General features: G+C 33.7%; 1 protein-coding gene across 3 annotated transcripts; it reads left to right on the top strand.

Annotated features, from left to right (window-relative positions):
* Positions 1 to 330: 330 nt before the first annotated feature.
* LOC142981193 (uncharacterized) lies at positions 331 to 7,611 on the top strand. Of its 3 annotated transcripts, none has more exons than XM_076126954.1 (5): positions 331 to 521; positions 4,908 to 5,053; positions 5,561 to 5,716; positions 6,940 to 7,050; positions 7,466 to 7,611. In XM_076126954.1, exons 1-5 carry the CDS (start codon positions 497 to 499, stop codon positions 7,571 to 7,573), a joined length of 546 nt encoding a protein of 181 aa, XP_075983069.1. In that variant the 5' UTR covers positions 331 to 496; the 3' UTR covers positions 7,574 to 7,611. The 3 variants fall into 3 exon arrangements, with proteins under 3 accessions (XP_075983069.1, XP_075983154.1, XP_075983234.1); XM_076127039.1 differs by having other exon boundaries at positions 5,561 to 5,650; XM_076127119.1 differs by lacking the exon at positions 4,908 to 5,053.
* The last annotated feature ends 19,235 nt before the right edge of the window (positions 7,612 to 26,846 follow it).

The raw sequence follows: 26,846 nt of genomic DNA on the forward strand, positions 1-26,846 counted from the left end.
TAATGCACACATAACTTGGAAAATCATTGGTGTGTTGCCTCGGGTTTGAACCAACTACTACTTGCGTGGGAGGTGCCCACTTAGACCACTTGGCTATCACTGAATAATTTCCAAGTTATTGTTGAACTTCAACTGCTTAAAACGCGATCTTATTTACTAATAAATGAGTCTGGTGCAAAAAAAAATCAAAATAATAGATAAAAACCTTATGTACACAAGTTTCTTATTTAATTAAACATGCATCTAGACCAAATAGTTTTTAAAACCTTTCCAAATAATGAAATAAAAACTTTTTGCCCAACTGTCACAAATTTAAAAATAGAAAAAATAATTTGCTGTCAAAATGTCATCGCAGTGATCAGAGCGTGTGAAATATAAAAAAAAACTCGATAAAAATATATTATTTTACAAGATGATCATGTTTTAGAATAGAATTTATGAAGTTCAATTATTTATTTGCTCCTGTTGTTAAAATGGGCGATAAGCGCTGTCAAGGATGGTGCCCAGCTCTTCAAGGATTGGTGAGCACAAGCTTTTAGCGTTTATGACATCGCACTAATAATACAATAGTGCTGTAACTCAAAATACAACTTTTATCAGAATCGACGAATTCCTTCTTTATAACTCCTCATCGTGGGTAAAAAAACTAAATGTTCTTTGCTGTAGTGTTAAGTCTAGTTGAAGTATTGTCGATGTATTTTGAGTTAGTACACTATTGTATTATTAGTGCGATATGATCCTCGCAACTGTTTGTAGTCAAGCACAATAAATTTTTTTGGAGACATAGCAAATGGCATTCTTAGGTCTCTGTCGGCGAGAAATTCTGACTAAAAAGTAAACACCAACCAATAAGATATTAGTTCATAAAAACTTTATTTAAATATATTTCGGATCAGTGCTTTTATAATTATATCAAATGCTGTAGTTCTATTACAACGCAAGGCGGTAGCCTACGTTGTAGCTATGCTACGTGATATAGCTACGCAGCTACAACGTAGCCTTGCTACGGCGTAGGCTCTCACTGACTTTATTATTTTGAGAGTTAATAAATAGCATTTTTTAAAATAGCTTCTATTTATATTTGAATAAAAACAGATGTAGGATTAATAATTATGTGTAATTTGATTAATTCTGTTATACTTAATTTTCAAACATATTTATGAGTTAGCAAATTCATAATTACACGGCACGCGCACGCACCTTGTTTCAATAACATTAATTAGCTGATTAACTAATTAATATCAAATTGATTTACGATGTCATAATTTATTAGTTGCAGGCGTCGGCAAATAAATGATTTGCATTAAATTTCCATTCATTTCATATGTTAGCTACATAACAATGAATTTTCTAACGATTAACACATTACAGCAGACTAAAATAGCCCCCTAAACTCACTTTTAGGTCATAACTAAAGGTGTAACTACTAGAATTAATGTGTGTCTAAGTTCCTTCAAATATAAAACTCAACTTTAAAATTTATAATCTTTCGGTATTACCTAATTAATTCAGTATTACCTATAAAAATTGTTTCTATGTGTATGATCGTTTGGTCGAAATAAACGATTATTATTATAATCCAAGAATGGTAGCTAATTCATGATGTAGTTTTCAGGAGATAAACGTGTTTTGAAGTGATTAAAATAAATCATTGTTCTAAAGCCCGCTATCGACCGAACCTGGACTCTCTATTCTGTTAGGAATATTCGTGAAATAAAACGCCTTTAACATTGAACAAATTATATCCAGCACTAAGTATCTCATAACTGACAGAGCGCTGCATAATTTCGAATTCATAAAACGCCTCGTTAACCTCATTTAAAGAGCTAAACAGACGAACTTTATTTTATTTAAACACATACACTTATGTCATAAATATATTTCGCGAGTGGAAAGATAAAAATTACGTCATAATCGTGAGGAATCCCTCCATTAGCTGTTTAAATTATGTGGTATGTCGCGTATAGGGGAGTTAGGATGGCTACACACATATCGCGTCGGCATGGTCGGCTTGAATTTGCGCCTGAATGCTATAACCGACTTTGACGATCGGACCCTAAGAAACTTCAGTCTGCTACACACATATTCGCTCTATAGCAGATTGTTACATTCAATTGACTCCGTGGCGAAGTGGTTTAGGTCGCCACACCGATACCACTGTGTCGCGAGGTCGTGGGTTCGATTCCCACACGGAACAATTATTTGTGCGATCCACAAATAATTGTTTCGGGTATGGTTGTGCTTTGTGTCCGTTGTTCGTATGTTTGTAAAAGTCCCCGCGACAAAAGAGTAATTATTAGTGCGGGAGTTGTCTTTGAAAATATGATATATATTGAATGATTATATATGAATTATATTGATTGTATTCAGTTAAGTCAAAACTCTTAGAACAGAATTAGTTGTTTATGACAGACTGACTTAGATAGCTAAATCTAGTGCGGCGAGGTTTCTAATGCTTTAAACCTTATATATTAGATTTTATCACCCGGCTGCGCTGGGTCGATTTACGTCGGACCCAATATGTGTGTAGCAAGCCTTACGTTAATGAGGTATTTTTCCTTAAAGCGTATTACGCATGATGAAGATAATATATTTTATTTTATGGTGCACATTTTGAACGTTTGCGACAAAGTATGTTTGGGGAAATAACCTATGTTATCTCGAGATACGAGCTGATGGTTTGACAAGATTCACTTATGTCTGTCTAGCTGTTTATTATGCGTAGAAATGTGAAAAAAGACGAATACATGAGTTAGGGCAATGTATCGATAAGGACATGCAGAAGATGTACCGTTAGCTGATAGTTTTTAGTAGTTTTCAACAGCTTTGAAAATTGTACTGGGAAACCCTAGAATCGTAAAGTAAACTATTTAGGACTATTAAAATTGGTAGTTTAATAATAAAAGTTCTTTAAGGAATCGATTTAATGTGGTTCGGACTCGAAGAATTACTGCACTTGTTCGGCTTGATTCTATCGGGTAGCTCCTACGGGTCCGAACATAATAAATGTAATTATATATATATCGTTAGATAGAACAGGAAAATATGCTGCCGTGTGTGTTGTTCTTTAAGACAGAAGGGTGTATGCGTGATTACGATTTGTCGCAAGACAATCGCGAATGCCTGGCTTTGTTTGTGTGGCGCACCTGTTTAATTACAGGGAAGCTTGCAAAAGACCCTCTGCCTTTTCAATTATGTTCTATGGAAACTGTAATAAAAAGGCTTACGCTTACGTTCATGTTTACATTAAAATTAACTTTATGAGATTTATTATTATTTCGTTTTGTTTAAGTTTTTAGAGTAAGCATTTCATCACAGAAGAGCGTCGTAATCCACCCTACAAGTGTCAGATGTCTTATCTGCTACTTAAAATTACACCTCATAAACTAAGGCAGCTGACTAATTATCTATTTGATTTTTATCTAGAAGTAGTGACAGTGCTTGAGAACCTATTTGACAGGTATTGTATAAGTGTTAGACAACCTAACTGCTAGATTATTTCCTCTCTTTTTTTGCAAACTATCTAGTGGACGTTCAGCAATACTTTGCTTGTTGTTAAGATTATGTCCAGTCACTTTTTCTCATTAAGTATTTACTGATAATATATGACAGCATAATGAAAACAACTTTTACAAAATCCGTCTGATAGTTATCTAGAAGTATTTTCACTGGGCTTTAGACAAAGTTAGTTTAGTACAAAATAATATGTGTAGTAAACTAAAAGGTCTCACATAAACAACTCATATACAGACCTTATTTTATACAGCCAGAGGAAATATATTTTATACGCATACCTTACATTAAGCAAATGCATGTACGTACTGCGGGTTAAATTCCTTATGATTTAAAAAAGTAAAAGGCCTAATATAACTAAAGGCCTGAAATAATTATGATAACGCTTAAATCACTCTGGTTTTAGCTTCTTCAATGTAATTAGCTAGTATGTAGATTCTATTCTATAGCCAAACTGCACCAAGGGTTACTTGCTTTGACAGTTTACTATTAACAATGGCTAATGTAAATTGTAATAAATTTACTATTGTAAATAGCTATTCACAAAGCTACAATTGTACATAATAAAATGTGTAGTAAACTAAAAGGCTTCACATAAACAGCTCGTATACAAACCTTATTTTATACAGCCAAAGGAAATATATTTTATACGCATACGTTACATTAAGCAAATGCATGTACTGCGGTTGATGTTCCTTACGTTTTTATATCAACCCTATGATGAATGAACTCGTAAACTTGTTGGTGACGTCATCACTCACTACACTGAGTAGGTTCACTCTCCGGTTGAAGTAATGCGTTTACGCAGTACAGATTTTAGGTGGTTTTTATTTGCTTTGCGGTGATTTGTTATGAAATGTTTCTTTAGTACTCAAATGCTTTGATTTCGTTTGTTGTTATGTATTTATTTGAGTGTGTAGTGGTCGTAGCAAGAAGTATTCTTTGCTATGTGTGTATCTAAAATGTCGGTCATAGAATGGTAAATCATGTGGTAAGAAGAACTTTAAAAAAGAATAATTTGGATTTTCAAAAAATTACTGGTTTTAATGTTCATATAATCTATAGTTCATCGAAAACTTGTGCTAGGTAAATATAGATTCGGCAACACGATGAGTGAGATTCGTTCCTACGACTTATGGACTATAAGTCTAATCTATCTTCTTCTTGTCGTATGGTTAGTGGTGTATAAGTCTATTAAGAATAGCCTAACAAATTACCATTTAAAAAAAAATACCCAACCATTTCTTTTAATTATTGTTCCTTTTTCTTGTTTAATTTCTTAAACACACTAAGCTTAGTGCTCATTAATGTGACTGCTCAAAAACTCATAAGTGATATTGCAAAGTTATAAAAATGTCTGCAAACTGACTCAAAAAGTCAACTTTTGTTTACAGACGACCGCGGACGCGAGCGCGTTGTAAGCCGCAGTTTGTACACGTCCCTGTATTACGCCACTCAAGTGATTGAGGACATAGCCAACGGCTTGAACTCTGAGTACCTGTGCCAAAGACGTCTTAATAGACAACGTGGTGGCCATGATGTATGTAAATGTTTGTTTTACTAAGTAACTTTAAAAAACTCTGCAATATCACTTATGTGTGCATTAATCCTTAGTGACAATTTAAAATTTTCTTAGTGATTTCCTTGCCAAAAAACGTTGAATCCCTTGCATCTATGTTTGTTAAAGAGTACCAGAGAAGTAGACTTACTTTCACTCAACAGTATTATAGTATACCTTTTCTTTCTATTTTTCTCTCATGAGCTGAGTAAAAAACATTTTTTGTCCGGTTTACGTTAGGGTGTGCAATATTGTATTGTCGATAACGACGGATAAATGAATTCGGGGTGATAATATTTTTCATACTCTTCTTCTTTTAATACTTCTTTAAAGATAAAGATAATAAACATATTTTGGTCCATGTTGAAAAATGTTTTTAAACAATCATAGACACACTAGGAATTGCCTCAAGAAAAATTATATAAGATTTATTAGAAACTATGTAGGCATAGGCATACTAAGTTTCTAAGATATTTGTTTTATTTCCAGTTCAGTGTCTCCCGCGCACGATGCGAACGAGAGAGTGGCACCATGATTGACGTCGCCAGATCTTGGCTTCAATCGCACGAAGACGCTCAGGTATCATCACAACATCGATCCTTCTCCCACTCCAGGTATCGGGGCCACACTCGTGATAGTTCACAGGTACCTGTATCATCTTAATACCTTAATATCTTGCTTTTTTGAGAGGACTTTTTCTGTCTGGCTACAGTGAGTTGGCTTCATTAATGTAACATTTTATTTAATTTTATTTAATAGTTTATTTACTTGGTGTACATATGCTTAAGTTAGGTTTTATATTTTTATTCTATACTAGTCGTTAACAATCGCATAAGGGTAGTAATATGACTTTAAAATAATGTATTAGTATCCTGTGTGGGTACATTTACTGAAATGAACTTTTTGCAAATGTAATAAGTGGTCAAGTAAAACATTGTGATTCAACCTTGTATACCTGTCCGAATTTGGTCAGCGTAGCGGACTTAAGGCCTAATCCCTCCCTCATTCTGGGAGGAAACTCTAGCCCAGCAGTGGGATAGTAATGGGTTAAATAGTCATGAAGTACTTGCGAGTAGTTTTAGCCTATAAATTAATTTGTTATATAAATGGGATGCATAAATAATTTACTTCAAAGCACACAATGTAACTTTAGCTTTGCGTTTGACCTATTGCCGGTCGTGTCATTCAACTATCCCGTATAGTTATTGCGCACACACATGGCTAAACCATAAACAATTTCGGTGCAGTTGGCTAGTTTCAATAAAACTAACTGACTTATTGGTTGGGTTGTTGTTGAAATCAAGGGAAGCAATTTGTAAGTGACAGAAAAACAACACTCTTTACATTATCTCTGTCTCACTGTTTTGTCAGGGTTTTCTCCCAAATTGTGCGAAAGGCAAAGTACGAGTTAGGAACTTTACGATTGGTTGAACTGCGTTAAACAACTATTAAGTATGCAAGATTTGATTACGATGTATTTCGTCACCGTTATTAAACTAATAATTATTTCCAAAAACATGCATAAATCCAAAGAGTCATTGGTATGCTGCATCGGGCTCAAACCATCGACCACTTGCGAGGGATATGCATGCTTAAACGTTGTCCACAAGAAGCGAATTCGTCGCGATTCTTTCGCGCAAACGTTTTGTCCACAAGAAGCGTGAGCTTCGCACGTATTTTGAGCTTGCCTAGTATCTCGGTAACGCGCGAATTTGCACCTTACGGACAAGGTCTTAGACCACTCTTTTATCACGGCTCTTTATAAGTTCAGATTTGATTTGGTTGATTAGTCTATAATATTAGTTTTCCCACAGTTACTTAGGAAAACATTACTATGTGTTATTGGTGAAGATGGTGTTAATTTGCAGGTGATGCTAGCAAGCGTATTAGTGGTTGTGGGGCTCTGGTGGCTGGTGCGTACCGTCCTCGGCTTGCTCATCAACTTGGTGTGTCCGCTGTTGGTCGTGGTACTTGCAGTTGTAAGTAATCACGCACCATTTTTATGTAAATGTTCACTTATGCCCGCCGTTTCGCTGCGCAATTTTATTGAAATAGTAGAATGAGAAATAATATTAAAATAGTAGTAACTTTTCCGGGATTGTACAATATGTTGTGTATAGATGAGTAGTATGGTTTTGAAAAGCTTTAGCTCATTTGTCCAAAATATTTGAATACGTAAGTGTATTACGCTTTACTAGTATTTTAAAGACCGGTAGATTACTCGATTTAAAAATAGCTAGTCCTTTTTTGCTGATATACTTATCAACTAGCGACAATTCATACTAGCTTAAAGACACCATTTATATGATTGATGTCAAAACATTCAATTTTTTTGTTTACCTACAAAGCTACCCACTCTCGTTGTGAACAATTGAAAATATTGCGTATTTTCAGGTTTGTGTGCCCCAGCTCCGAGCGCCATTACTTGGCCAAAACTATCCGGTACTAGCGAACCTGTTGCGGAACATACTGATCAAGATGGCCGAGACGCTCAAATCGTGATGACGTCAAGTGGAACGTTTCAAGTCCAAATTATACCATTTTGTTTATAGTACAGACTTTTATTCACACCTAATCTCAAGGTTATAAAGATAATGAAAAGTACATTCCAAAAATCTAATATTTTGTCACACATAAAGCCCTATGTGCTGAGAGAGATGTAAACAACTACCAACTACGTAGTCTAAAGTTCAATCAGGATTTTTGTGCGTCAATTTCCAATTCTGCTAGAATATGAATAACAGTTCAAAGTTTTTTTCTCGATTCGTGTAAAATGTAGGTTTATCTGATTCACCTCAGTACTCATATTATCACATCATAAACTTGGCACAGATCTTACCTTTCTATTTTCATACTGACACAATTCCCCAAAGATCCAAACGTTTACGAATCTAAAAATATATTTCCTCAAAGTTGGAGGATTTATCTCGTCCGAAACGTCAAGAAATCATTAAATTTAGACTTCCGGGTATCCTTGTCTGATTGTATCGTCGACATCATCTGTCATTTGTAACTTTGTTATAAAGTGAAATTGCTTTATAATGTCCAAGTGTTCGCCGCTTGTGGAGGGACTCTCTGGGGATTCTTGGAGATATTGTTTTTGTTGTGGTATGGTTTTCTGTGTAGTGGTTCTGTTTACCAACAAAACCATGGTTATGCGGCGGTGTAGTGCGTTTATGTATTGCGACCTGATCAAAAATAAGTTAATTATATAGCAAGTATTGTCATGTTACGCAAATGTATTAGAGAGGTGTTAGATATAGTATTTAAATCTATACTAATATTATAAAGCTGAAGAGTTTGTTTGTTTGTTTGATTGTTTGTTTGTTTGTTTGTTTGAACGCGCTAATCTCAGGAACTGCTGGTCCGATTTGAAGAATTATTTCAGTGTTAGATAGTACATTTATCGAGGAAGGCTATAGGCTATATATCATCACGCTATAACCAATGGGAGCAGAGTAAAATTTTGACCCATTCTCTCTTATGTGACGCAAGCGAAGTTGCGCGAGTCAGCTAGTTGTTATATAATTTGAAGATTCTTTTATACGTTGATATATTGACCTGATCTAGTTGGATGTTTTTTTAGAAATGAAATTAAACGGTCTTTCGACTCATATAAACGAAAACTCTTCATAACTTTATGTAAGTTCTGTCCTAATAATTTTATCGCTAAACGTGACCTGCTAAAGTTGAATTTAAGCAGGAACAAGGCTGATTAATATGGCAATAGCTTTACAATAAAAAGTAGATTTAAATATTAAAATTCACTACAGTTACATAATCTTTATAATTCCTTCTCTAGAGAAATACATCAGTATTTTTTCACGGCAGTAAAACGTATTTGATGTCTTAGCGAGGACAGATGGGGCTACAATAGGCGTTGCTCAGCAATTTATAGCTGCTAAAATGTACCGAGCTGTTTATTGTACACAGGTTGTAAAGCTAGATAAAAGTTTAGCTTCGAGCTGTATAGTTTTATTTGAAGGTCTTTGTAATTCGGGGGAATTTAAGACTTTTTTTATATGTGTGTAGGTAGGTATAACGCGATGAATCGTCGATCCCGTTTCTTATTTTTTTAATATTTGCTCCTAAGGATAAGGATATTTTGTTACTCATGGTTGTGTTAAGACAGTCATGTCAGTCTTTTTTTTAGTGAGCATGTTGTTTTTTCAATTCAGAGAACAATATAATAAGTCAAAGTCTAACGGGGCTTGTCTTTGTAGGGTTTCGTTTTGAAAAAGTCAGATAAGAAGTATAAAGATAGTAAGCAACTTGAGCGTTATGTATTTACTCACGCTTTGCTAAGTTAATTAATTGTTCGCAATTTAACGTGTGGTCGCAAATGTCTGACTGCTTGGATTCCCACCTTCTTATATATATATATATATATATATGTATAAAATAACAATAACCAATCCTACATATTTCATTTAGTAACTTAATTTTGTACGAAATTTATTACAATACAAGTCCGTCTATTTTTAGGCCAGTATATTAATCTCATTGCAACATAAAACGCGGGCAGTATTTCGGGGTCTACTTGTGAAACGCGAGACACCTTTATCGAGCTGCAAAATGGCCATCGTAAACCGACTATTGGAGATAGGGCTGTCGAGTACCCGAGTGGAAAGTGTAGCAATTATTTTTGTTACACGAACTTTTAGTTTGAAATTGTTGGACATGCATTGAGATTTTTTTATTGTAAAGCACTTCACCATTTTGAATGATTTTCTTTTTTTTCAGCTGGCTTGTATAAGTTACTTTAAATTGTTACGGCATGTAATACTATCGTTTTTTCATCATATCGGGAAAACACGTTGGTTTGGGGAAAATAGAATATTTAGGAAATATCAAATAATTGTCCAGAGAGTTAAAATTAGACCCTTTTTCTGATCTATCACATTTATTCATAAACAAATTGTCCCTAGTAGTCAATAATGTATCTATAGGTAGACATAATTATTTTCACTCCAATATCATATTTCCCGATAAAATTCATGTACCACTAACACTTCGAACAGAATAGACGCGTCACGCTAAGGATTACGAAATAATCCGTTATAATATATTGTAATAGACAGTCTATATATTCTTAGGCTACGTGTATTATATAAAGAAGTGAGTAATGTCTAGTATTGTGTATGGCAATACTGTGAAAATATTATGTAACAGTTGTTTTACTATTTCATGGAAGGGTAAAGGTAGTTATAGATATACTGTTTCAATGTTCACGTAAATATTAAACAGTACTTAAATTATTTCTGCTGCCTCCGTGGCGAGGTCAGTAGTATATGCAACTGTCGCACAAATGTCTCAGGTTCCAATCTTGTGTAGGACTAAAAAGTCTTCTGAGATTTTTTGTCAAGAATTTCTCAAAGATTACTCGGAGTTAGGAAGTTTAGGTTGTAGGCCTCGCTGCCTCAGAGAATACGGAAAGCCGTCAGTCTTGCGCCTGACCTCTTACTAGTCGTGTCTTTCATCCGTTTTCCTAATTTTCCTTGTAACCCATTACGCCTCGTGAAAACACACCCTAATATCTGAAACAGTAGTAGGTATACCTTCTCAGAGATTGCCCGGAGGTAGAAAGTTGAGATTGTAAGCCTCCGTGCCTCAGAGAGTACGTTAAACTGTCGGCCCTGTGCCTGACCTCTCACTAGCCCCGTAAATTTTCCTGGTTACCTTGTGTAAACAGCTCTTAATAACTGAAACAGTAGTCGATATATCTATAACATGAGACGCGTGACAACTAACATGTCATGTGTATATCACAATGTTATGTAACTCAATTATATGCTTCATAGAGTACGGATACATCTATATTGGCAGTTTTGCTAACGTAGGTAAAAGCTATCATATTAGGTATATAGATATGCTTCAATTTAGTTCTGCCTATAGGATTGTGATAATACATATTATTATATTCTCATAGACTGCTTCTTTATCTAGGTGGCAGTGTATACGAATGCTGATCACGAGAACTCAGGTTCGATTCCCGGCAAAGTGCCAATGGTATTTTCTAAAATATTCTTTATTATATAGTAAGTTGGTAATTTGACCAGTATGACAAGAGTGGTAATTGAAAACAAGTTTTTATTATCGGTCACATAGTTTTGTAACGCCAGAAGAATCTCATTTGATTCCCCCTTGTTCATTTCTTGTAATTATTTCTAGTAAAATTTCTAGTAAAATCAAAGCCAAAGCATAAATAGGTTCAACTACTTTTCGGTGTCGTTGTCCTTGTAAGTGCAGAACCTCTATGAAGTAAGAAACATGTGACCCTTCAACAAATCTTATAGGAATACAAATACACTTTAAGATGAAGTTTAACAGTGGCTCCAATTTGAGAAGGATGCCCAAAAATTCTGTTCTGTTCACATTTTCCTACAAAAACAGGTTTATCCTGAATAAAAAGGCCAGCTGATCGTAACTTTTAAGATATTCTCTATCCAATATTTTTCTTAATATCTAGACCTTTTTCTAGGTACTAAAGTAGTTTCTCCCTTTTGTTATACAAAAGTAATTCGCGACTACAAAGCAGAAAGAATTTATGATGTTCCCAAGAAAAGTGGCAAGAACTAATAACTTTATGTTTCTTAGCTATTTATTGAAGAATTCTGTGTAAGTGAACCGTTTTCTTCGTAGGCTAGATGTGAAATTATATATAGTTTGATATTTTTTGAGATATATTTGATATAAGTTATTGGAAAGTAATAAGTAATTGGCATATTTTCGTAAACTAAACAATTTTTTTCTATATGATGTCAAAGTTTATATACTAATTAGTTATGTTTTTCATAGTTTTCGAAAAAACTTGTAATAGAAAAGTAAGATTTTCAGAGTATTAACATGTTACCTATGGTGTTCTCTATCTCATTTTGTTAACATATTTTGTTACCTTTATATTATGCTTAGAGGACAGTCGTTTTAATTATATAAACAAAACTATGTAAACCTATATTTTTCATCAATATGTATTTATCTCCAATAACTACTTTACACAAGTTCTTCTCCCAATAATATCAAAAACAATTGTCTTTCAACCATTAGCTGACAACCTTAGGGAGCAATATCAAAGCAACACGCCACAGTATAAAAATATGAGCTTATAAGCAGTATGGAAACTCCGAACTAACATCACGTTAGATTTATTACGTGACACTCACTCATCTCTTTATCACATACGTTGAAGTCATTGCTGTTTTGAAATTTTAGATATTTAAAAAATGAAAGTTTATTAAAATATTGACTTATAGATTTCAAAATTGCAGCCACAATTAATACAAACGCCTGCGACGAAACGTAAGCAATTCAAGATAAAAAGTGGACATCTTATAATAAAAAGATCGAAATAATGCAAACGGTATTCAAAAAACCATAACTATAATTAAAGGTATCATTACAGACCCAATATTATTTGTATGATTTTATGTATTACCATTTTCGCTGTTTGGCGCTCTAGATAACTTTATGTTGTGACGATTGGTAGCAATATCACAAGACGTAGACAGATGGCGCTGCACGGTTGTAACGTGGCGATGTGTTTTTGATGGACACTCCCGTTATCACGACGAGTCTTGGGAAATCAACTGGAAATTGCTTGTCTTTTTACTGATTCCAAACAAATACGGTCAGATTGAAAAGTATTGTTTTCTAGTTGTGCAGTTTTCACTTGAAATACAAGCTGGACTCTTGATCAATATTATTTGTTTTAAAAAGTCAACTCCCACATTAAGAATTGCTCTTGTGTCATGGGGACTTTTACGGACATAATAGTAGTAATAGTCTTGACTATTGAACCATAGTCTAATTTGATAATGAGATAATGATATTGAGATAGTTTGGGAACTAGTTTAGCGGTTATATAATAAATACGATTTAGTTTTAGTTAAAATTAAAGGACCAATAGTACATCACTCGCTCGGAAATCGAACCCACGATCTCTTGATAACAGTCAAATACACTACCAACCGCGCCATAGAGGCGATCGGTAGTGTATCCGTGTAAAGTACATGAAATATAATATTCTGTCGAAAGTTCTAACTATGATCATACGGTTAAAGCAAAGTTTTGATATTAGATGCTCTGGCCACGGTAGAAAGCTCCCCAAAATTAATTACACTGAAAGATTTTCAAAAAACAAACCAAAACGTTTTCCGCGAAAACCAAATCCTAACCCAATATTGTTATATCAATCTGTTTACAAAACGTCTGTTTGTTGGTACAATCAATAAATATTGGAGCCAATAACGGTTGGCCATAAAAGAAAATTTAATAATAAGCGTGGCGGGTGCATTTTATGGTGTATTCACTACCTGATCGAGGGTACAAGGTCAAAGGACTGTATTTATTTGACACGGAAATATTATATTTTATTTTTTGGATTTCCCGGGGTACGAGAAATGCTTGTGTGTTTGTATGTGTCTATCGGCCCGTTCTTACTAAAATTGTTTTAAAAAAGCCTTGGAACCTTCGTTATGTGGTTACTACACTTCGTCTTTCATTTACTATTTTCTATACTTACATTACATGGAAGAGTCTACTAGAAGAACAATAAACGTAAATAGTAAAACGTAAGATTTTCAACAACCAATAAATTTTCTTCAGCAACTCAAGACTCAACAAGAAAAAATGTATAATTTTAACGAAAGGTACCAATATAACACTACATTTTTGTCTATAAAATCTCGTACAAGGCTAGGTGAATAACGATTAACAACCAAATATAGATTGTGAAGAGAATTTTATCGTCAAATACATCCCCAGACGGTGATCTAGCTTAGAAATTTATAGTTTACAATATCATTACCGCGGGATAAGGCATGTAATGAAATACTAAAGTTGATCGTAAAACGTTAAATTGTTGCCTTTAAGCCTCTAGTCTGAGGTTGTGTATCTATTACGCGTACAATCAGTCGCTCACTTTTAGTCGGAAAATTGTAAGCGAAGGTATGTGAGTTGAACATTGAGATTGACGATACATTGTTAAAGATAGGTAACGCAAAGAAATAAAAAAATGTCCGTCTGTGCGTTTGTTACGTTTTCATGACTAATCGTCTGATTTAAGAGTATATACTGGCAGGGTGATAGAGTATAATTATATTAATATACAAAATATTATTGCCCATCTACGTAATAGGTTAAGGCTAAGCTAATCAGTAGCGAAGAATTATGCAATAAAAAAATGTATAAAACTTCAAAAAATCATTTTATGAGTGAGAGCCTAGACTTCATTCTTAGATGTGATCACATCATCCTGATGTGAAAACACCCTGACACCGGTTTAGTAAATTTTTTATAGTTCCATCTATAGACTATGTAATATTTTATAGCAGTATCTGTTACACCGGCAGACGGCGCGACCGGCAGCATCTGTTTATCTCACATACTGATGTTATTAATTTTAACATTTTAGAATATTACACTTGTAGTTAGGTTATTTCTAATAGTCTTGCATTTTGTAAAATGATAGGAATTTGATTAAGGACTAAATAAATTACACTTTGCTGAATATCTTCATCATACATTGCGTATTCCAAACTCATGGTGTGATGATATTATTCTTTTTCGTAAATTAATTGGTCTACTCTCTGCCAAAATTATTCATACCACTCGCAGATTTTTTACATATTTCACTGACATTAATACTTGGGCAAGCAAATGACGAGTTTTTATAATAAGAAGTAAAAACCGGAATTTCGTGATCGCCAAAGTCACACTATTCCAATTTGCCACCAGTTTGGAAGATAAAGCCAGTGGAAGGAACTAGGAACAAACTCTTAACCAGTTACTAAAACAATCAGCACAATATTCGAATCTGCGATCCACCAAAATCATTTCATCAAACCAATCCCAGTTCCTTACACCCGCGGGGCCGAGCCACTGGCCGTAGGAAAACTGATTGGCAATCCGATTGGCGAACCGATTGGCCAGCCGATTGGCAAGCAATCGCATCGGCCGGTGGGTTAGTTCCGGCTATTAGCTATTCATAGACCGCGGACCGACTTCGAAACGAGTACGTTCGTTTTATTGAAGTCGTAATGGTAAGTTTTTGAAAGAGATTTTGACTGGTTCAAGTCGGTTTGGCTGGATTTAGGTCACGTGTTCTGTATTAGGTTTTGAATTGAGGATAAATTGCTGGTAGAATATTTTCTTAATAGATTATATTTTTCTTTTTTTTACTAACGATGTAAAAGGCGATATTCAAGACGCCCTTTGCGCTGTAATTGAGGTGCGCGCTACATTATTAGAACTGCTTAAATGTTGTGGTTTCGATTCCTATACAAAACTGTGGGCGTGGGTCACTGTCGCTATTTTTTTTTTTTTTTTTTCTTTAAAAAGACAACTCCCGCACTAAGAATTGCTCTTGTGTCGCGGGGACTTTTACAAACATACAAACAACGGACACAAAGCACAACCAGACCCGAAACAATTATTTGTGGATCGCACAAATAATTGCTCCGTGTGGGAATCGAACCCACGACCTCCCGTTGCAGTGGTATCGGCGTGGCGACCTAAACCACTGCGCCACGGAGGCAGTCGTTGCGATTTCAATTAATTTTTAGAATGAAAAGGGGAATTTTACAAAACCGAAACGTAAGGTTTAAGAGCCAAGACTTTTACATTTTACTGTTACCAAACTTACCTTGAAAACATAAAACAAGAAAAATTATGAAACATCCAGTGAGCCAAATAAAAATATGTATTTATGTAGAACATTCGTTGAGCTCTAAAACGTATAATATTTTATTTGAGAGGGCACTCGTAAATAAAATGTATTACACGGTATATTTGTGTTGTAACAGTATGCATATTTACACTATATCTTGCTTCGAATTGCATGAAACTATTTGCTTTGTAAAAACGAGTAAAATAGAAAGTTGAGTGCATTCCCCTATTACTGCTATCAATAATTCTATGCAGTTTTGTCATCTTTGTATTATAAATAAAATCTTTGTGTCTATGAACTAAAATGCAAAAAACATTGTGTATAAATATTAAGTAATGAGTATTGTACCATTTATTTGTACAAATCTTTTCTAAGTCTCTTCCATTTAAGGCTCATACAGGTTGACTTAGGTTGACATACTCACTATGTTTTTCTTTAGTATTGAATCAGATGGTTATTATTTTATTACAATAAGCCATTGTTTCAGTCAAAATACGTTTTATACGAACATAATTTTAATATGTTGTCCAGGTACTATAATCTAAAAACGTATTTTGGCCGAAACAGTGGCGAGTTTCATACACAATCTCCTTTGAAAATAACAGCCTTGAGTTGGATAAAATCATCCTAAATACAAAACAACAACAGCCAAACAGCCTCTATTATATAATTAAAGCGAAATTGAATAAATAATAGAATCGAATGCGACTGATAGTTGACGTGATCCAATGAATTGTGACAGATTAAAGGCTTAATTATTTGGTATATAATTGCCGGATGTTTTGATACAAATTGTTATTAGTACGATAGACTCGTTGCTGGATTATTAAGTGGAATTATTGTGATGTGATAATTGTGTTTTTGTATATAATGTAGGTTTGACGTCGCAGTTAAGATAAGAGAGTATACGACTGAAGTCTGGAATAAAAAAGGAGGTCTTTGTAAAGCAAAAAAAAAGTAGTAAAAAGTATAAAAAAGAGAAACTCTTTGTAACAATATGAATATTGACGAATCTTCTTTAACATCAGAAATTGTGTATGATTATATAAAAAAGGCATAGATATATATTCTGGGAAAAGACACACGCTTAGTTTTCATAATGACTATTGAAAGGCAATTAAAGATAAATTGCAATATTATCGCTAAAATTTTATTCGTATAAAACTAAAAAAGAAAACCACAAAAGTTAATTTATAAAATTAATATAAAAAATATCATAACTACATGATTTTACTGAACCACAACAAAAATAATACTTAACTTACTTGTACACATTCTAACCGCTCGGCTTCCACGCGACTTGCAATCGGTAAAGGTAAAGCTTATACCATACTCGACTAACAAGCTTGTTTCTATGTAGGTACTGATTGAGTATAAATAAGGAAAAGCAAAGCTTAAGTTCTGTAAAAAAACACGCTTTGATTTATATCAAAAACATTAAAATGGTATTAATTAATAGACGATTGCAAACCAATGACATTTTAATCATAAAAAAATCGGGTTAGACTAGGAAACAAGGCAACGAGAAATGATCAAAAAGTTCAGTTACAAAGTAATATTACAAATATCACAACTACATGATTTTACGTTTCCACAACAAAAATAAAACTTAACTTATTTGTACACATTCTAACCGCTCGGCTTCCACACGACTTGCAATCGGTAAAGGTAAGAGCTTATACCGTACTCGACTAACAAGCTTGTTACTATGTAGGTACTGATTAAGATTAAATAAGGAAAAGCAAAGCTTAAATTCTGTAAAAAACACGCTTTGATTTATATCAAAAACATTAAAATGGTATTAATTAATAGACGATTGCAGACTAATTGCATTTTAATCATAAAGAAATCGGGTTAGACTAGGAAACAAGGCAACGAGAAATGATCAAAAAGTTCAGTTACAAAGTAATATTATAAATATCATAACAACATGATTTTACTGAACCACAACAAAAATGAAACTTAACTTATTTGTACACATTTCTAACCGCTCGGCTTCCACACGACTTGCAATCGGTAAAGGTAAGAGCTTATACCGTACTGGACTAACAAGCTTGTTACTATGAACTGATTAAGATTAGATGTAAAATAGGCATAGCTTATATTTAGTAGAAACAGATTTCGTTTTTATCTCAAAACATTTATGAATACGACTTAGTTCAAAGACGATCAAATATAAATTTAATTTTATTATTCAAATTTTATTCGTGTAAAACAAGGAAATAAAGCCACGAGAAATTAACAACGAGTTAAGTTACAAAGTAATATTATAAATATCACAACTACATGATTTTACGTAACCACAACAAAAATGAAACTTAACTTATTTGTACACATTCTAACCGCTCGGCTTCCACACGATTTGCAATCGGTAAAGGTAAGAGTTTATACCGTACTGGACTAACAAGCTTGTTACTATGTAGGTACTGATTGAGATTAAATAAGGAAAAGCAAAGCTTTAATTCTGTAAAAAACACGCTTTGATTTATATCAAAAACCTTAAAATGGTAATAATTAATAGACGATTGCAGACCAATGTAATATTAATCATAACAAAAAATCGGGTTAGACTAGGAAATAAGGCAACGAGAAATGATCATAAAGTTCAGTTACAAAGTAATATTATAAATGTCATAACTACATGATTTTACGTAACCACAACAAAAATGAAACTTAACTTATTTGTACACATTTCTAACCGCTCGGCTTCCACACGACTTGCAATCGGTAAAGGTAAGAGCTTATACCGTACTGGACTAACAAGCTTGTTACTATGAACTATTTTTATTCCTAGTTTTCTATTGAGGTACAATTTAGTTTTGTTTGTATTTTATATTATTACATTGTTGTTGATTGTTTAGTACCGGATAGCTAAAGATGAAGGGATACAATAGATTGTGCATACATGTATGAAGTGATGTATAAATTTTGTTAAAACAAGGACTTTACAACATCATTACTTTGTAAATAAATTGTAAATAGTACTTACCGATTATAAAGAGTAAGTTTTTTCCAGGCCATTTCCACACATTTCACATAGACAGTACGCTCCGAAATTGCGTTAAAACTTTTGTGGAGTGATAATTAGAAAATCGGATATATTATAATAAACTTGCAGGTAGGCTACAGTTTGCTACAAGGCCATATTCCATACATTTTCATAGCGACAAGAATAGACATACTTAGTTCTTAAAAATCGTATTATATCTAGACTACCTATACGAAAACGTCCCGCATATTCTGACTTTTAGACCATCCTGACAGAGATTTATGATAAATAATTGTATTCGTAAGCTTCAAATTAACGCGAGTTATTCGCTCTGTTATTCATTCATCGCGGACCGAATAATTTTTATTTGCAAATGAAAGGCAAATATGAAACCAATGTCAATGTTTTGGCTACGTTATCATGCTATATGAAAATAGTATTCATTGTTTTTTTGCCGTTATATCTGAACAATTCGGCGAAATGTCCTTTTGATAATACCTTTTTTCCTCCGACTGCGCGACGCAAAGTGGTGTATTATTATTTTTAACCGATTTCAAAAAAGGGAGGAGGTTCTCAATTCGACTGTATGTTCTTTTTTAAGTGCTTTTGTTAATTGAGATTAAGTTGGCTGTCGTATTTGATGTGTATTAGTAGTCAAAAGGCAGTGGTTTTATATCGTGAGTTGGATTCCCGTTTAAGATAAGCGTTTGTGTATTTCATAAATAGCTTTTTAGGTCTGGTTTTGCATCAATTTACTTTGTATAACTATGGTTATTACAGAATCAATATGTCTGTTCATAATAACTTGTTTATAAACTTTTTATTCAAAACAAAATAAGTTACGAGTGCATAAATTACTATCCTTTTAAAAACAAAACTCGACGGAACATTGAAATATCTTAAACAATCCTTTAGAAAGCATGTTCAATACTTATTTCAAACGTAATTTCATCCGGAAGATTTTTTATTATTAAATTGCATAATTTTATTACTAGACTTCATAATATACGCCTATAATTTATACAAAGACTGTAAAAGACCAAGTTCTATTCAAATTCTAGTCTGTATATCGTGACCAGCAGGAAATAAATCTGTTACTTGTGACATTTTCATTTTGGAGTGTGCGGAAAACTTGAGGTCGGTAACTTACATTCCGCAGTTACATTCTGATCTAAGTTTGTTAGATTTTATTCAACGTGCACTTTTGAAGAATTTTACCTTACTGTCTTTATACGTGTGTTACTAGGAAATATGTATAGTATAAGATATGATGTATTATGCACGCTGTAATTGTTAAACCTAAGAGTGTCTTGTTTAGTGTGTGTATGTTAGTTACTCAATTTTTCTAAAACAGTCGAGTTGACCTGGATGAAGATTGTGACATGTAAAGTTTATAAGCCGTGTAAAAATGATGAAATGAGTTTTTCGTGAAGCGTTTACACTTTTTGATATTGTTAAAACTAACGATTATAAACTGTTGCGACTTGTACACATAATATTATAATGTAACGGGGTCTTAATCTTAATCTTTGTTAAAACTATTTTGTACTTAAATATTTATAAATTCTAATATTTAATTCTAGTATTTTATGTTTTAAAATGGTTAATAAATATCTATATATGTAAAATAATCTAAATAGCATTGCTGTTGTCCTCAAAATATACCTGTTTATATTGTGACTTGAGCTTACAGCCACCCAAACATTTTGTGGCCGGCAATAGAGGACAAATACAAGAGTATTTCTGTACAAAAATGTTTATTACAAACCCTTTGGTTATTTGTTTGAATACAAAGTTCATCGCATCATGAAAACGCCCAGCCTTTTTGGAATAAAATTTTAAATTGAGACAGAACATAATTATGTACGTTCGTGTAGGATTTTTGTAAGCTAATACCGGGACCAGATTAAGAGTTCACGATTAAAAAAACAAACCAATATTATATTGACATATTACTTGCTTAAATAATATCTATAAACAATCTTAACCACGGTAGACCGTAATTTAGGTAAATTGATTGAAATTTATTTCAATTAGACAGACAAACTGGTTGAAAAAACAAAATTCTATTGTAATAAAAAATAAAAATAACAAAACGTGCATTAATTCCTACCAATACAAATCACACTATAGAGTTACGGTTGTCTACCGTTCTAAATATAGCCTCATTCACAATTCACTGAATTAGCACTTCCCTGTTCCCTAACATGAAATAAATTGAAATCACAATAAGGTCCCTTGTCCTAAATATACGGCGTCTTAATTTTGCTCCTTGTTCGACCTTGAAGTACGCTATTGGCTAAACTGGGGTTCGATTTATCGTCTCATGGCTTTGGCTGGTTCAAAATGTTGTATGCTTATAGATAATGTTGTTTTGATAGTTTTCTGCATGTTGGTTTTAGATAAGGTAGAAGGTCGTAGAAACATGGTCTTTAAAACCTATTTTGCTATTTAAATCCGATTGGTGAGATTGATTTTCGGTTTATACGAATAAAGATAATATGGGCCTTAATGTGCTAAGACATACACGGATGTATGGATGTGAATGAGGCAAGGGAAGTTTGTTAGGATAGTACCGGTCTCTGCCTGTCCCTGTGGGAAAATGACGTGATACTATAAGTATGTATGAGTGCCTTAGTGTCTTTTCGATTCTGGAAGATTAGTCAAAATAAATAAAATATTTCCCCATCAATGTCCCACTGCTAGGCAAGAGTCTCCTCCCAGAAAGAGGGTTGCGTTAGGCCTTGAGTCCATGTTTGGTAAAAAAAATGTTAAGAAATATGTTTTGACATAAATTTGTAATATTATAAGTAATGGATTTTTATCATTATGACCTGTATTCGAAAATAACAGGCTTTATAATCATCAGTCTTATTTCCAGGAACTAACTGAAATGGACTCACCACAGACACATTTGTGGTAAAATCATTTTGTAACTGAAACAATTTATGGCCACAACAAATAATTTAATTCGAGGAATTACGTTACGTTAAACCAAATAATTAATGGAGAATATAATATCTATACTAATATTATAAAGCTGAAGAGTTTGTTTGTTTGAACGCGCTAATCTCATGAACTGCTGGTCCGATAAAAAAAAGAAATCAGTGTTAGATAGCCCATTTATCGAGGAAGACTATAGGCTATATATCATCACGCTACGGCGACGAATAGGAGCATTGTACGAGTAAAAAATGTTACAAAAACGGAGAAAATTTTGACGCATTCTCTCTTATGTGACGCAAGCAAAGTTGCGCGGGTCAGCTAGTGTAAGTATAAAAAGACAACGTTTCAAGCTATCTAAAATGGGAAAATCCAGTATTTTGAAATTGCGTTTAACGTTATTGTATAATATGAAACATACTTGCGGGCTTATCACATATCTCAATTGACAACTAGTGTATGTCAAATTGATAGTCACTGTGCGATACATTGATACTTTGACTTAACGTGTTCAACACTGTAATCTAAGAGGGAAAACAATGTACATCATAGTGGCTTTTGAAATAGTTGTCAACTGAGATAAGTGATAGCCTCCCTGGTACATAAACTAAAACTCATAATTTGCTCATAGATAGATGCACTCACCGTTTAGTAAACGATCTATGGGTTAAGTATCACTTGACGTGTTTATTCCATAGATAGGTAACCTAATAGAACGACTTTGATATTAGGTTTACCAGTACGATACAATAAAAATAACTAAAGTTCAATATAACATGAAACTATTTCAATTAACCTTTAATCATTTAATAAAATAACCAAGTAATACGTATTACAAAAACTTACTAATTACAAACTCAAGGAATCGTGACCAGTATACATCTAAAAAGACAAACAACAGTATCTTTTCAAAATTCCACGGTTATTCTTGTATAAAAAGTTATAATTACTTATGTGATACCGTGACCGATGTTGATAGAACTTTCGGGAACAAATTAGTATTCCTCGAGCGTGACCTCCCGTTTCATTTTGTCTTATCTCTTGGCGTTTTCATTATCGTATGAAAGGTGATAGTTAGTGAGTTTTGTTCTAGCTTAGAAAATTCTATGTTTTCGTTATTGAGGTCGTACTATTTTGGTTTTGGGGGTTAAAAAGGAGGGGCCCGGGCGAAAACGTTCGACAAAACCGTAATAAATTTTAGGATATAATACTACCTAATTAAAAAAGTCCTCGCAAATCATTATATCCATAGATGAAAGCCGCATGGAAATCATTTCGGCAGATTTAGAGTTTTTGCAAAGAGACAGGCAAACGAGAGAGGGACTTTATTTAATAATACATAATGTAGTGATGAAATAAAAACAAAGAAACAAAAGTATTTTTGGTTGTGTTATCTTTTAAATAATTATTTTATCCATTTTAATCAGAATTTGATCCTTTACAATAAGCAGGCAGGTTTTTATACCAGTATTTCGTATAACTGCACTATTTTCCTTGCCCATACTAACTGGAACTAACCACATCGTAAGAAAACAGCTCAAGAACGTCTCCAAACCAACCCTTGTTCACCCAAATCAAAATTTAGCCCTTAAAACCTTTGTCGACGGTGTCGTATCTATGAAAAGCGTGCGAGAGCCGAATAGGAAGAAAAATAGAATTTTTCAGTCACGTACGAAGGGCCCAGGCAATGATTTGTGGATCTTTTCCTGTATGGGTCGTTACTGGGTTGGCAGGCCTCTCACAGCAGTCTTTAATCAAATACTTTTTTTTCGAGTGCGTCCTACATATATTACGAAGACGCTTCTAGTAGTATGCTGTGTGAATTTTAATTGGGAGTTAATTTTACGAAGATTATAGTTCTATGTTTTGTCATTGATACGGTTTTGCAAAAAAAAATATAGTTAACTGCACTCGTGGCTTCGTTTTTTTTCAACCCATTACTGTCTCACTCCTGGCCAAGGGTTTCCTCCTTAACGAGGGAGGGATTAGGTCTTTAATTCACCATGCTGGCCAAGTACGGATTGGGCATTTTGTATAAAGATAGGATCCTAAAATCCAAGCTTTGCCTAGATCTATTTTAGAACATTCCAGAAGATAGTTAAAATTACGTTTACCTTTCTGAATTCTCAAAATTTAATATTTGTCTAGACTACAGAAATAACCAACTTTCATTTTGCCTTAATACCAAGAATAGGTCCTCACGTGTTAAATTTACAAGATATTTATGTAGTATATTAATATTTATTGTAAGAATATAATATCATGCCTGTTATAACCAAAGGCTCAGGCAGATGTATATGAAATACACCGAGGCTATTGCCATATGTCTTTTTATAATCTGTCAAATAAATTTTGCTTTAAACAAAACATCTCATCATCAAAAATGGCGAGACGCTCATAGCCTGTTGCGCGCACCCTTGGCGCGGTCATTCTATAGATGGGTGACCGCAGAGTGTTATTTAAACTGAGCGTCACCGTGCTTTGGATGTCACGCTAAAAGTCGTTGCCGCATGTCGTCTATTTGAAGTTAACAATCGTTAAACCATGTTAAAGAACCAAGAAGAAGAAGTTACTTATGATATTTCCATCATTTATCATCATAAATTGATATTGTAAACCAATATGCTACGTATTATAGCAAGCGGGAACATAACTGTATTATATGAACGTACTCAAATACTGGATATTGCAATCTGTTTGAGTGGTATTCGACTATTCCGCGGTTCCAAGTACTTGCAGTGTACGTGCCTTTGTAGACTGTACAGTTTTACTGCCCTTATATTATAAGCGAATTTAATTTATCATATGGTACTAGCCTGACAACTAAGAGGAAAGCCTTGGTACGCGTGATGTAACTAGTCATCAGCCTAGCCTTTCTTCCGACTATGTTGGAGTCGGCTTTCAGTCTCACCGGATGCAGCTCACCGGATGGATACCAGTATTTTACATGGAGCAACTGCCTATCGGACCTCCACAACCTAGTTACATGGGCTATAACACGATACCCTACATTAGGACTGGTTGTAAGATTTAAAGCTTCTGACTACTAGTAACGACTGTAAGATCTTTGAAAAAAATGAAATGCATGATATTATACAATAAAAATTGATGAACTTTTCAAGTTGGCCGATATTGATTGTTCTTTAAGGCACTTTAGTTTATTTCTGAACGGTTCCTGAAATTAATTATAGCCTACATGTATTCGAAGCAAGCGTCAGAATTAAAAGTACCAAAGTCTAGAAATTCCTAGAAAGGTTCATTAACTTTGTTCCAAATAAAACTATCTCAATATATTAAAAACCGTTTAATTAAACATCTACATAGAAAAAGAATTCCACAAAGTATAAAAACCATTCTATTAAGTAAACGCAGACAAAATAATTAAGGAGCAAGTTCTATTTTCACACAATTCCGGGAACAAAATTATAAATCGGTATTTTCAAACGAACCGGGAGAAACATCGCCACCAATTCTTCCTTTATTACTTGTATTTATGAAAGAAATTAATTTAAAATGGAATATCCATGGAGAGTTCCGTGTTTTTTATGAATCACCGAATAGCCTTTTTGTGTCCAGTGTAGCGTACGAAATGAATCCAAATGAGAAATGATTTAATGGCTGATGTGGATTGCGGCTGTTTTAATATTATTTACTTCGAATTTCTCCTTTTACAGTTAATGGAATTAGGTTGAATTAAAAGATTTTTAGATGTCACGGTTCTTGTATTCTCTATGTAATGCAAAGTTAGCATGATTATGCATTCTTGTATGATTGATGTTTAGAGTTGCACCGATGATTGTCTATCATGTATTTTACATAATAATGTGAGTTTACGACCCAAGGGGACTTAATACTACTTATATACCAATATTCTCTATTAGTCTTTTTGCCATAAACTCAAAATCTATGGAACGGATTTCAATACAGTTTTCATCAAGATATAAAGGTATTCTCGAAGAAAATTTAATTGTGTAACTGCCAAAGTTTTGGTTAAATTATATTGAAGATGTCAAAAATCATTGCCGATGGGTTGGACTCCGAGTTCGGACATGATAAAGGAATGTCCGCGTTTCTCTACTATCGACAACTGGCTAGCCATTGACAAATGTATCAAAATTTGATCAGCGTCTCGGGTTTGTCTCTAGCGGACGCATAACATTTGCAGTTACTCTGAAAATGTTAATGTAAAATAACTTTGTAACGTCGATGTTTGAACGTATCAATCGAGAATTGTACCTACAAGCTTGTATGCAATATATTGACAAGGCATTCCCCCAATCTAAAAGACAGCGTATAACCAAGCAAGTGTTCCCACGAAATTAATAACTCCTTTGACTCAGTTCCACAACATGGGGCTTCAATATACAATTTCACAGAATTGGAAGCAAGTATAAAATAATTTTACACTTTCCATAAAGTTGAGGAAGTAATCCGGTTTCGGAATGTGAAATTTCTCGACCTAGAACCAAACAGTTTCCGTAAAATGAAAATACTTGAGCGATCGATGTGATTTTGTTTGAGCTTTTTATTGGAGTATCAATAATTTTGCTGCCTGAGATTGCTGTACGAAGCTATGGATCACTTTTAAAGTAGGTACGGACCTATGTTTTAAATTATATTTTTATTAATAGACAATTAATTAAAATAGTAGCTTAAAATGTTCAAATAATAAAACTACTATTCCCACAGCGAGGTGACAGGGAACTAGGATTACAAAAGGACTCTAAATTACATGTATTTAGTAAGTATCTTGTATGAGGAAATGTGCAATTAAATAAATAATTATCTTGTGCCATTTTTTTTTATTTTATGAGATACAGACCGGTGACAGACAGACATAATAACAGCGTAATCTAAATAATATGGTCCCGTTTTTACCTATGCCTTATTTTACATTGGAAAATTATAATTTCTGAAGCCTGAATTCTTAAAATTCATAAAAATAATAGCTAGTTAAAAGTGTTAGTCAGTTTGATGTACGAAAAACAACAAGCTCGTTCTTGAAAATAATGGATTTATCACAATTATCTTCTAAGTTATTTGCTAGAAATCCTAAATTCAAGCAATAAAATCTACAGTATTGAAAAATCGTAATACAGCCTTACGATTTAATAGCGAGGCCTATCAGCCACGGGCCGAAGTCACGTAGCGAACATTATTACCGGATGAAAAATACA

Source organism: Anticarsia gemmatalis, chromosome 1 (genome assembly GCF_050436995.1).
Source record: "Anticarsia gemmatalis isolate Benzon Research Colony breed Stoneville strain chromosome 1, ilAntGemm2 primary, whole genome shotgun sequence".
NCBI lineage: Eukaryota > Metazoa > Arthropoda > Insecta > Lepidoptera > Erebidae > Anticarsia > Anticarsia gemmatalis.

Bases quoted from the DNA above. Each gene is read 5' to 3' on its own strand.
- LOC142981193 (XM_076126954.1), top strand. From the start codon at position 497: ATGGTGCCCAGCTCTTCAAGGATTG. The intron at 5,717-6,939 runs GTACCTGTATCA...GTTAATTTGCAG, and splicing joins ACACTCGTGATAGTTCACAG to GTGATGCTAGCAAGCGTATT. The intron at 7,051-7,465 runs GTAAGTAATCAC...GCGTATTTTCAG, and splicing joins TGGTCGTGGTACTTGCAGTT to GTTTGTGTGCCCCAGCTCCG.